Source organism: Alosa pseudoharengus, unplaced genomic scaffold, assembly GCF_046254945.1.
Source record: "Alosa pseudoharengus isolate Yale_2024_CS ecotype anadromous, Long Island Sound unplaced genomic scaffold, YU_APseudo_1.1 YU_APseudo_1.1_scf_1, whole genome shotgun sequence".
NCBI lineage: Eukaryota > Metazoa > Chordata > Actinopteri > Clupeiformes > Clupeidae > Alosa > Alosa pseudoharengus.
The window spans coordinates 28,438,009-28,451,291 of NW_027468564.1; the positions used below are offsets into that span (position 1 = coordinate 28,438,009).

The window sequence follows — 13,283 nt, forward strand, 5'->3', positions numbered from 1 at the left end:
GGAATATTCCACATTGCCAGCCTTCGTTGGGCCTAGCAAAAAAACTACTTTCTTAAGCTATATCGCGGCGGTCACTCATCTAAAATCTTAAGTAGCCCAGTCTGTAACCTCATACGCTGCGCATCCCACGTTATTAGGCTACCCCGGCATGCCGACTACGAGGGCAGCGGAAAGTGAAAGTAAGGGGCTGCAATAACGAAGTAGGCCTAGGCTAAACAACTTTTACAAATAACGAATCCTGATTACCTCTCTGCTGCTGTCTGAGGCTTTTGCTAAATGCAAATCATGAAATACAAGCCTTACAGTGAAAGAAAGATATCTTCTCTACTAACTAACTTCAGCCATCACGACTCCAGCTCCTGCCTCAACACCTAAAACACCTCACACCTAAACTGGTAGGGGACAGGCTTCTAGGGCTGCATGACAGCATAGGTTTGGTAAAATATGTTGACATTCAGAATGTGAATAGATTGTATGGAATGCGCAAGGCACAGAAAATGTATCAAAATGTATCGAAAATTAAGTAATCTTTGCGGTATGTCCATCGCAAGCGTTGATATCGCGATAACGATAGATTTTAGATATATCGTGCAGCCCTACTAGGTAATGTCATGGACATAGGCGTGCATACATAGACACTAGGTGGTGCTACAGCACTAGGAAGTTTGCCCGTTATCAACGAAAATGCCCTTTTGAAACTAGTTTTTTTAATTATTAATATTATTAAGATTTTACTGAGGTCGGTTTTGAAATTATCTTTTGAAAACCTGAGCCATTAAAAACGACTGAAACAATGCCCCGAAATGAGCCACCTCCTTGCGCACACCCGACCAGCCTATCTCTCTTTCTTTGTCACGTGAACTCGCGCGGTCGTGCGCAGGGCACGCCAGTTGCGCAGCACCATAGCAGTTCAGTAGGCGTCTTCAGATAGCAGGCATGGTCGCTGACAGGCTGCTTCTCCTGTGCCCCATCAGCCAGGTAACATACAGATCAAGCAAAATCTTATAGTTTGCCCTCTAAGCCCAACATGTAATAATTTTGTTGTGCAGTAAAATGTCTCATTCAGCACCAAACAAGCATTTTTGCCGACTGGTCACCTGATAAACTAGTTAGATAAAGCTAGATAAAAGTTTTACGCTGTAGCCCAAGTCAATGACAGATAACTTGAGGACGACCACATAGGCTAAAAATAATTTCGGTAGAGTTTGCAATTGCAAATCTATGTGTTAAGATGAACGTTTTCTGTTGTATAGGTTTTGTTAGGCAACATAAATTAACACATTTGGTCTCTTTATTGTCTTAATTGTATATTGATCTACTAATTGCAGCACAAGTCAAATTTCATTCAACATGTGCGTGTAATTCTTTTTTTATAATTAAGTGTTCCACGTGCACTAAAAAGTGCCCCCCCCCCCCCCCCCCTCCTGAGCACCTGCCCCCCAAAATGTCTGTGCACGCCACTGGTCATGGATAAGTGTATGTGTGTTATAAGTGTAGAATTGGGTGTGTAATGAGGAAAGGGGTGCTGTGAGGGTGAATGTGAAAAATGTCAAAAACGTTTTTTTTTTGTTTTTTTTGTTCTATGTCTGTTTTTGTTTTGTCTTTCTCTCAGGTATGGGATGCTTTTTTGTATGCCTGTGATTTAATGTTTGTGAAATTGTAAAAAATAATAAAAAAATTAATAACAATAAAAAACAGCACTGAAGGGAGAGGTGTGTTTTCTGGCTGTCAACAATCTTTCTCCAGAAGCGACACAGCCTCTTCAATGTCTGCAGATTGCAATAATAGCACGCAGAAGCAAAGTTTTAGTTACACCTACTACTACTGTGGCGTTGCTAGCATCCTATCCACCTGGCGAGCTGCATTAAAAAAGCACCTCTATGGCAATTTGTAGTGCCACCATTTACAATTTAGACAGGTAGTAACTTTAGTAGATTGGTGTTGTGGTAAACTAACCTTGAACAGAGACGTAAATATGGGCTGGTGTCCCCAGCACCTGCTTCTTTGGAAGTTGGCTCTGAACTTCCTCAACTTGTTTCCCACCTTGTTTTCAGAGGGAGGGAAATAAAAGACAGAAAAACATTATTATTATTATTATTATTATTATTATTATTATTATTATTATTATTATTATTATCATTGCCTAATATACGTCATGTACTTGTCAAGAGCTTAATTTCATCTCACCATGCTCTGTTGGGTTTAGGACAACTTTCTTCACTGGAACCTCAGTCCGCACACCTTCAGACTGATTAGAAAAATGGTAAATTGTAGCATCCATCCAACTACGGCTTACATCTATAAATCCATCCATTCAACCACCTGTCTGTCAGTGGTGTAGTCTATGTGACTATGTGAGAAAGATGCAGTAAACCCACTTAATCTTAAAACGCATCACCATTTTAGTATACCCACTTAAAGGAGAAGTTTGGTGTGATATTGACCTAAAGTGTGTTGAAACATGATACCAAGTGTGAACTTTTGTCTCATAGCTCATCTCGGGTTGTCCCCTGTACTCCGAAATCTGGCACTAGTTAGCCGATGCTACCAACAGGTTTTCAATGGGGGTGCCTCGGGCATGGGACTAGCCATGCAAATAAATCACTGTTTTACACCATTTACGAGGCTCAAAGTAGCTCCACACTTCATTGGTAGACTTCCGAGGATCCTGACATTTAAAACGTGACATTGAGAACTTTGAAAAAGCACTGGTAGTTTATTTACAAGACGATGTTTACTGTTTGCCGCCATCTTGAATTTAGTCACAATAAGTCGAGCGACGAGTATGAATGAACAGGTATGATAAGGGATCAGATTCCAAATATAATTCTGTGGAAATGCATGGATTCCAGTTGCTGCTTTTACTGATATATTTAACAATACATGCATTAGGCCTACTAATCCAAACAACGTCAAACTTGGCACTGCGCGTAGTCTAGTGGGTGTTTGGGAATGAAAGCTCAGTTGCTCACATTTATTTCGTGTAGACTTTTTGTGGTCTAAATGCAACATTTTACAAAGCAGCTGACAGGGCCACCAAGGACTGTGAGCGAGTCAACAGCAGAAAACCCTAATTAGCAAGCAAGATTTTATGATGTATTCCCACCCATAGCTGCCACCCTTTCCTTTTTCTTTCCCTTGTTGCAGTAGTTTTCGTTCGAACCAGCAGATAGTCAATGCCAGCAGCAAAGAGCAGATAAAAGATCAGATTGTGTATTGTGTCATTAAAGTTTCTCTTGCCATTTCTCCAAATGTAAATTGTATTTTTGTAGAGGAATGTGTGACCCTTTCTGAGGATTTGAACTTCCCGGCAGCAAAGTTCCTCCCCATCACAACTATCAGCCAGGCCTGTCTGGAGGGGGGTGATGTGTTACATGAGGCCATAGCAAAGAATGAAAACTGCAGGTACTTGTGCTTGTGTACATACATGTAGTCATCATTTGCCTAGAAAGGCTTAGATTTTACCCTTTATTACAATAGACTAGGTTAATTATCAGATAATGTGACACCCCAGTCTCAAAGTCTCAACAGACTTTTCAAGGGGTATTTTTTCATGTTTAGGGTGCATTGTAGACGTTCTATTTCTTCCATCAGAAAACAATCGCGGACATTAGTGTTGTGGCTAACTAACTTAGCTCCTGTCAGTATGGTCAGAACACAATGGGATGATGAAATAGTCAATTACAGTGCTGTTATCAATTTGCTCAGTATAACCGCATTTATATTTCACCAACAAACTAGCCTCAATCACTTAACTTATGCAAACATTAACATTATTTTACCTATGAATATAACATCAAGCTGGTGAAAGATTAGTAGCCTACCTGCAGTAAAAACCAAGCATGTCCGATAAACATTCTCAGGTTTAAGTATATATATACTCTTTTGACCCCGTAGGGGAAATTTGCTCTCTGCATTTATCTCAATCCGTGAATTAGTGAATTAGTGAAACACACTCAGCACACAGTGAGCACACTGTGAGGTGAAGCACACACTAATCCCGGCGCAGTGAGCTGCCTGCTACAATGGCGGCGCTCGGGGAGCAGTGAGGGGTTAGGTGCCTTGCTCAAGGGCACTTCAGCCGTGCCTACTGGTCGGGGTTCAAATTGAATCAAGTTGATATGGCCCCTTAAGATCAACATACAAAAAAAAGGTGGTCTTCCTAAATCCTACGGTTCTCGAGATATTCACAGAAAACTGTGTCTGCCCTACCCTCCTTTGGGGGGGTCCAGTCCAGTGGGGGGGACACAGATCAAAATGAAAAATGATGGTTCCTTGCTATCCATGTAGGGCTACATGCCCACCAAGTTTTGTGTACCCGGGTCTTTCAGTGTCCCGGGAATCCTTGACGGATAATTGGCCATGTGAAAAAGAAAAAATCTGACTAAACCTATATGACCGCTGCTTCGCTGCGCGGCGGTCATAATAATTGAGCTGTCCGAGAGCCTTCAATTGTCAGAAACCACAACTCAGAGTTGCTTACGTCAGTATCCCAGAGTGCGCCGGAAAAGTCTGATCATGCTCTGTTCAGCTCTTCCTGTGAGTAGCTACAGTAGCGGCAGTTCTCTACTTTGCCAAATCTGATTTTCTTGTTGGTACAGAAACTCCGCCAACCCTGTGGTGAACTGTGGTGATTTCACACATGCACAATCGGTTTGTAGTCTCCTTTTGTGAGTATTTGTAAAAATTCAGAAGAAAATAAATGAGTAAAGAAAATAAAGTATGATCACCAGAATAATGAATCATAAGAATAATGGTACATTTCCGATTTACAGTCGTTTACTGTATTTAGAAATCACAGTACCGTACTGTCAGAATTTGGCTGTATTTTTATGGTAATATTTTACAGTGCACCTGTCAGACTGCCATCAATCAGTAGATCCAACCATCCAGCTGACTCAGCATGTATCCTTCCCTTCTTGTTTGTGCTTTAGTCCGGACTTTGGGATTGGCCCTTTGTTTGTTTGTTTACAGTGACACACTCACCACCACCAGCAGGTCCTTCTTGACACCATCTGAGAGAATTGAGTTGAACACGCTGGCCTTCACCTCGATGGTGTGCTTGCCCAGCTGCATGGGGATTATGACGAAGGGAATTGCTCGTGATGTCATGGCGTCCATCTCAATAGTAGTGCGGTACCAGCCCTTCTCGGTGGTCACACTGCACACATCATTGGTCTCAAATAGCTCCACACGCACCTGAGCAGATAAAGAGATTGAGTGTTTGTTTCGTTTTCGTGCCCATTGCAGCATCAAAGTAGCCTGGAAAATCCAGACCCTGATAATCTAGAAAGAATAAGGGTCTGGCAAAGAACAATGTAATGGCCCAACTCGAGGGGCGGCAACAACAAGCATGCATTTAAAAATCTTACTGCACGCAATTGGATAACACTAGACCATGTTTACTCTGAATGACTTCGGACTTCAACGCAATCGGATAACACTACGACCAATGTGTACTGTCCTCCAACGTTGCAGCGCTGTCTTCATCAGTTTAGCTGGTTCCCCGGAATGTTGGGGTAAAAGTAACGTGCATCATTGCTCTTTGCCAGAGTGTCTCGCAGAGACAATTCCATTGTGCTCTCGCGAGAACTCTGGATTTCCAGGGTAGCATCAAAGGCAGTGTGTAGCAAACCTATAAACTGTGCTTGTTTCAATCTTACCTTGATTTCATAGTCATTGTAGCTGTAGAGGATGGCTTTGATTTCAGTCTGCTCGTTACGCACAGCAGAGTAGGGAAGCTTCAGATCAATGAAGAAGTCCTTCATTATGATAATTTCATAGGGGTCTGACACACAGATACCTGAGGAAACAAAGTGGTGTTGTAGTACTCAAGTCCGAGACTCGGACTTGAGTCCGAGTCATAAGTTAAATTTAGAGACTTGACTTGGACTTGAGCACTAAATGACTCGAACTTGGACTCGTGCATTCGGACTCGCAATGACTCGTGGAGGACTCGACCTTTGTAATATATCATAAGGCTATAATTGTAGTATGTCATTAGGCTATATTTTGGTGTATGATTTTAATATCCAAATTATGTGTAATTCTAATTTTAGTGCAAAGGAATGTTACTGCTTTGTGTCATAGCCTACAGTACATGTCACATGATGTTCACATGCAAAGCAACTTAACTTTAACAGCACCAAAATGCCTGAAGACATGGCCGCCGCCATTTCAATGTAGTATTGCCAGGTAATACTAGTTCTCATACATGACATGATGGCTAAACATCACACACTGCTGCTGTAGTATTGCCCGGCAATACTAGTTCTCATACATGCCTAGGCTAAACATCACACACTGCTGCTGGACCGCCCCAATAGCTGATCATCGTGACTTGGTGAACAGTTTTTTTCCTGACTGACGCGAGAAGCGAGGTTCCATTCATTCATTTTCATTTGGGGCGTGCCCTGCCGTGCTTCTGTCTGTTAATTTGCAGCAGGCTATTATCGGATTGAAAGAAAAATAAACTAAAAGCTTCCCCGATCAAGATATAGAATACTTCTTAATGGTGGTGTCATAAAATATAGAAGCATATAATATTAAATTGTAGCCTAGTAGAGTGTCCATGTAGAGTGTCAATGTACAGTATAGCCTATGGCTAGTGCTGTGCCTATGGCTGTGCCCTCTCACAGTTAAAAATGAATAAATGGTCAGTAGTGGGAACTACTGTTGCCATCGCCCTCTCTCCCGCACTCAAATGCGTCCCCAATTAAATGGACTAGCATAACGTAGTTAGATCTGCTGCAATGGAGATACTATGTCTCTCGATGTAACAAGCTGTTTTGACATTGACATTGTAAACGTTCTCTAAGAAGAGTGTAAAGCAGTTTGCAGTAGCCTAAAGTTAGCCACAACGTCGTCTATCGCTGGAAAAAAATAGCGAGCGGCCTATGATAAACTAAATGCTCGGCAGGCAGGGGCGGAGCCAGAGGGGTGGCTCCGGGTGGCACACCCTTGAGATTCGATTGGCCACCCCAGGTGCCACCCCAAATCCTAGTTTACGATTGGCCATTTACATGGTGTAAGGCAGGACCTTTTTTGATGCACTTGCAGCAGTGTGAAGTGTCAGACGTCAGAAATGTAAGTGGCAAACAAACTTGCCTTTTTTGGCCTGCGGCACAATTGAACTGCGGAACAAAAGGTTTCCCTGAAATACTCCAGGAAATACTCCTTAATTCGCAACTTTGTGTAGGCTTAACAGAGGTAGCTTAAATATTGTGCCTTTGGCGATGACAGCTTTTAAAAAAAAAACATTTATTTCACTTGTCTCGCTGGATTAAAGGCAGAATGTGGGCTGTTATGCAAATAGATGAATGAGGATCGGGAGATTCCGTTAACAAAAACCTAAAGTTTTGATAACATTTTCTCCATTAATATCGTAAAATATGTCTCCATGCAGGGCAGGGCTGGTTCTAACCTAGGATAGGCTACTATATTTGGGTAGGCTGGTAGAAATTTTGGGTGGGCAACATAGCAAAGCTGTCAAATTGGAACAAAACTAACATAAACACAAAACAATCAGTACTACCTAGCTTGAGTTGCTGCAGCCAACAGCTTTATAGGTTTGCAGTTTAAAAATACTGCCAAATACCTTTGGTAAAACCAATAACCTACTTTTGGTGATGTGATTATAAAAGTCCAAAACAATGAATGCAGCACTGGTGCTGACTTGTAATTTTCCCAGAGCTGTTGTGATCAGAATATTGAGATTCAGGCAGATAAGTTTCTTGAGAATTTTAGTCATTCAATTCAAACACATGGAACCGGTTATGAGGTTGCCCTGCACCATGTGCAATGTGCACAATGTTTGTTCACATCCACAATACACTCCTTCATACCAACCTCAACTTTAAAGTTCTCAAGAAACTGATTTGGCAACAAGTTACCCTACGTGAAAATTTTATTAATAATTTGCCCAGACTTCTTGTGATCATAATATTGAGATTCAGGAAGATGAAATTGCTCACATACACAATATACTCCTTCATACCAACCTCAAGTTTCTTGAGAAAATAAACAAATAGACAAAAAAGCAGGTCAAATTATTTTAACAGCTACAAAAATAGATGGCCATAGATATAAGTTATTGTGGGGGAAATGTCTTGGATGAGTATATTTTGTATATTTTCATTTACAGTAATAGAATATAATAAAATTGATTATATTTTAATGTCCCCATGATGGAATTTGTTTTAGAACAGCATAGCCCAGTGACAGACAACTTAGATAATTAACTTTAATATGTTTGTATTTCATTTTATTCAAATACAAAGACATTTTATGTGAGAGCAAGGTATTTGAGTTTTTTTGTCCTTCAATTTATGAGTATGGTGTTTGCATCTGGTTTCCCTAAAGTATTTGTGCTAATTTCACATCTTGAGCCTGTTTCTGTTTATCTGGATGTTTTGCCTCATGCCACCCTTGAATTAATCAGTGTCTCACTAGTGCCACCCTTGTTAAAAATGTCTAGAATCGCCACTGTCGGCAGGCCGGATTAAAGTGCGTGGCTGGCCGCAGTTTGGACACCCCTAGTTTAGCCATTCGTTGATATGTAAAACAGTGACGTGTAGGCTACATTTTCATTACTGTTCACTCGTTTTGAGTAAGCTGTGTCTTGAAACGCATTGTAGGTTGCACATGTAGCTTATAAAATACATATAAAATTCACGGACCCCGTCGTTAGCTGAACTCTTATAGGCTATCGGAGGAAGCAAACAAGGACTAAGGACGTGATAAAAAAGGCATGTGTGGTTTACGTCATGTGATGTGTTTCACGGTATGAGTTGAGAGCCCTGCTTTGCTTATAGTTTTGGTTAACTTAACGGACTGCAAAACGGACTGCTTTTTCTTAGCATGTTCAATACTTTTTCCCTCTGCCATTCCACTTTTTTACTCATAACTCTACTTTTAGACATTAATGTTTGGATTTTAATATATTTGTGGATTACCTAAGTTAATACTAATGTCCGGTGAAAATTTCATGCGAATAGCCTCACTGGAAGTATACTTACTGAAAAAAATGTTGACGTGTTCAATACTTATTTTCCCCGCTGTATTTGAGTGGAGCTGGCAAAGAGTCTATTTGTGTGAGGCCCACCGCCCACCGGCCAATTTTCAAAACCCAATGTGGCCCTTCAGTCAGAACGTTTGGACACCCCTGGACTAAAAGATTACAGTAAACTCATGAACAAGAAGCAGAGCTTAAGTGGCTAATGGGGAGCGTTGGGAGGATTCCCGGTGGGCCGTTAACGTTTTCCCAAATATTAACAAAGTAGCATGTAAAACATTTGTTTGGAAGTTGTTTGGAAGTTTTGAAGTCGCAGTCAAGTCTATATTTGCAGTAATTTAGGGGAGTAAATGTGAGGGGAAACATTTGGGTGAGCCAGATAGCAAGTCCAATATGTTAAGGGAAAAAATATTTTTGTCACTAAAATTAATTAATAATCGTGATAAATAATCGTGATCTCAATATTGATCAAAATAATCGTGATTATCATTTTGGTCATAATCATGCAGCCCTAATAACAGCATAATGTGACTTAATGGCCTGTGTGATTGGGATGTGGATTGCTTGATTTTGATTATATTTGTAATCAGTAGCGTGCGGTGACCATACATTTTGGTAGGGCAGAAAGTCTGACTATTTTAATAGCCTATCATTTTGGGCTACATTATTATTTTACAGGACTGTATGCTTAAATCATGTCACAGTCAGAATTGTAGATCAGTAACCCATCAGTTAAGTTTGCACCGTTCTCATCACGTTAAACCAGCGAAGCATAGTTGCTATGGGTAAACAAAACTATTTTTTTGTGTTCTGTCTGGCCTGCTGACCAAAGATTCTAGAGCTCTGTTCTAGAATATTTGCTGCTAACTATCTAATATTTTAAGTAAGGGTAAACTTAACCAAATATAAGGGAAATTTTTATTTATCCTTCTAGACTACTTTATTTGCCTTTTTGGACAGTTGTATTTCTTTTTTCTGGATTGATCATTTCATTTTCATGTTTTTCTTTCATCTGCGATAATTAACTTTTTAGTATAGTATAGAGTCTTTATTGTCCTATAAGGATATTCTTTTTCACACATGTCATTGTTACATTCCAGGATGTACACAGCCTCATACATATAACATATAACATATAACACATAACATAACACCCCCCCCCCCCCAGTCTTACACTTCCTCACTATCTTCTTGAGGCTCATAGTCCTCAGCTCTGTTTCACACACTCATCACCTGAGAGCTCCAAATCTGACCCCCCCTCATTCATCCTATACAAATGATCTCCTAAATTTCCCAAAAAACAAAATATTTTGGTCCTGGTGTCCATTATAATGGACATTCATAAAGTCACTATTATTTCAAAATGTAAATAACTTAATTTCTTTCAAAATTAATCATATGATTCCTGACATTTTCATTAACAAGACCATATATAGCCATCATAATGAATGCTTAATAAGAAGACACTATTTGACTTATCTCTTATATCATTAGAAAGCCCAGGATGTCCTCTTTAAAGGACCACAGGGATTGATAGAATAGCTCAAAGGGGTAAAGGGGTATGCATCTAGAACGTATGTCCACTACAGAGGACATAGGTCTATGGATTGGTTCTCAGGAGGGTATGGCTATGGTATGGTTTGGCAAGAAATTTGGCAATACTACTTTCACACAAGTCATGGCACCCCTGCTTGGAGACAGAAGATTGTCCGTTTTGCTTTTAAGGATTTCATCTGCAATGGGGAAAAAATGGAACGGAATGTATGCTTACTTTATTGCTGGACTTGGACTCGACTTGATCAATAGGGACTCGAATCGGACTCGACGTGGATTTATAGAGACTCGACTCGGACTTGACTCTGATGAGTAGTGGACTTGACTCGGACTTGACTTGGAATTTTTTTTTAATGACTTGGACTTGACTCGGACTTGAACACTGGAGACTCGAACCTGGACTCGGACTCGAGGCATAGTGACTTGACTACAACACTGGTGTATGCTCACTGACAATGTAGATGAGAGGAACAGAGTAGTGGAAGTTCTGAAAAAAAGAGTTTTTCTAAGTTCTCAGAAGGACTTCTCTGAGTTCTAAAGTAGTATAGTGTTTTTTGAGTTCCAAGGAAGTGTGGTGTTGCTGACTTACCATGGGTTTTTGAAATGCTGATGGCTGTGACATGCCAGCTGGTGATGGAGTCCCTACGGAAGCTCTTTGTCTTTGAGGTTGTGGTACTGCAAAGACAACAAATGCATCATCCATGTATGTTGTGTATGTACTGTACAGTATGTCAACATTAAAATACCTCAGCAGCTTTGGTTACACTTTACTTGACAGTATCCACATAAGAGTGACATGACACTGTCATGAACGTGCCATAAACAAGCCATAAACGTTTATGACATAACGCTTCTGTTATTAAGTGACATTCGGTTTTTGTCATAAGTTAAGGTTAGGGTTAAGATAGTTAGATAGTTAGAGGTTAAGATTAGGGTTAGAGGTTAGGATTAGGGTAAATGGGTCATGACAGTGTCATTTGTTCATGTCACTTTTATGTTGATACTGTCAAGTAAAGTGTTACCGCAGCTTTTTATGTCCATAAAAGGCAATATATACTACTACTACTTTTATTCCTTCATTTCATTTCTTTATGGTCATGATCCTTATTTGGTTGCCTTAAGTTTATCCTCCATTTTTATATATTTATTATCTTACCTATTTGTTGTTTTTTACTTGTTTACTGCTTGCTTTTTTATTCATATATTTTATTTTTGTTTTATACATTTTTTACGGAGCCCGGGTGGTGACATGAAAAAAAAAAAAAACTGAGAAAAGGTATGTACTTGGGACAAACACTGACTAGGTTTGCGAGATCTTGAGTTTGTTTTGCGAGATCTCAAGTTTCTTTTGCGAGATCTCGATTTTCTTTTGTGAGATCTTGACTTTCTTTTGCGAGATATTGAGTTTGTTTTGCGAGATCTTCAGTTTCTTTTGTGAGAGCTTGACTTTCTTTTGCGAGATATTGACTTTCTTTTGTGAGATCTTGAGTTTCTCTTGCGAGATCTCGCAAATCCATCATTGCATATGAGAACCACAAATGTTCCGGAGAGCTTCAGCCACTGAAATTAGGTTGCAGTGCCTTATTTTTCCGGCATGAGGTGAACAAGAGCAAAACTAACGGGCTGTGTGCATAAATGCAGGCCAGGTTGCAACGGGAGCAACCGCACCGGGCCCAGTCAGGAGGGGGGGGCCCAGAAAATAAATAATCAAATAAACGCTTTCTGTGGTGATTCTGCATTAGGTGCATTCATTGATGTGTCTCACTTACCAGCTTAAAGTGTTGTTGCTTGTTGTTTCCGGCAGTTTCCCTATTGGCTGATAACCAGGGCCGGTTCTCCCTATACGCACACTACGCAAGTTACGTAGGGCCCCGCAAGTTGATGAAGGCCCCCTCCCCCGTCTCCCCTTGAGTCAAGCTATAGTGACAGACAAGTATACAGTTATAGCGACAGTGCCTCATACATTAAGAAGATGAACATGAAACCGAATTACCATTCAGGGCATGAAAAACGGAAGAAACGTCACGAGAATGAACAGCAGGAACAGCAGTCGGGTAAACTTGCGTTGATGTGAACATCCCTATTAGCCTAATATTTCTGCGTGAGAAATGCAAGGTGTGTTGTGTGTGCGTGTGAACTTGTTGAATTGCGTGTCTCACGCCCATTGCGAACCCTCCTGTTAGTCAGGATGGTGGTCCCTGGCACAGAACCAGTTAAAAACCCCTGACATAGACTCATAGCCTATAGCCTACCTCGTTACGGTCTCGTTCAGTAAGTAGCCTGATGCGCGGTCTCTTCTAGCCTGGTGTTACCATCCTACGTACTTCCGGCCAAAATTTGATTTCAGCCTCGCACGTAGTCTGGCCCAACAGACAGTATGCGGTTCGCGTACAACCGCGCCAATCAGCGAACAGTTGAGTGATGACGCGGAACTTGCCTGCCGAGTTGCTTGTTGTAGTCCAGCCAAGCTTGTAGTTCAACATTATAGCAACAATGGCGACGGAGGAAGAGATGCTAGAAGCTATCCGCAAAGTTGTCTCAACTCTCGAGGGCTACTAGCCTACCGAGCGGGGCTCAAGGCGAGGCTGTGTGTCTTGACGTGAGCTAGCCTGTTACCGAGCGGAGCTCAAGATAAGGCTGCTGTGATTGTGCTTGACTGGGACTAGCGGTTACTGAACTGGGCTCAAGGTAAACCGCTCCGTGTTTGACAGAGGCT

General features: G+C 41.0%; 1 protein-coding gene across 1 annotated transcript in view; it reads right to left on the bottom strand.

The window, feature by feature from the left end:
- Positions 1-13,283, bottom strand: part of LOC143118087 (complement C3-like) — a 132,741-nt gene that overhangs the window by 75,344 nt on the left and 44,114 nt on the right. Inside the window, exons 20-24 of the mRNA XM_076279308.1 lie at positions 11,157-11,242; positions 5,664-5,803; positions 4,987-5,199; positions 2,188-2,248; positions 1,957-2,043 (exon numbers count right to left, since the gene is read on the bottom strand). Of these exons, the coding sequence (XP_076135423.1) occupies positions 1,957-2,043; positions 2,188-2,248; positions 4,987-5,199; positions 5,664-5,803; positions 11,157-11,242 (587 nt within the window). The remainder of the gene's footprint in view (positions 1-1,956; positions 2,044-2,187; positions 2,249-4,986; positions 5,200-5,663; positions 5,804-11,156; positions 11,243-13,283) is intronic.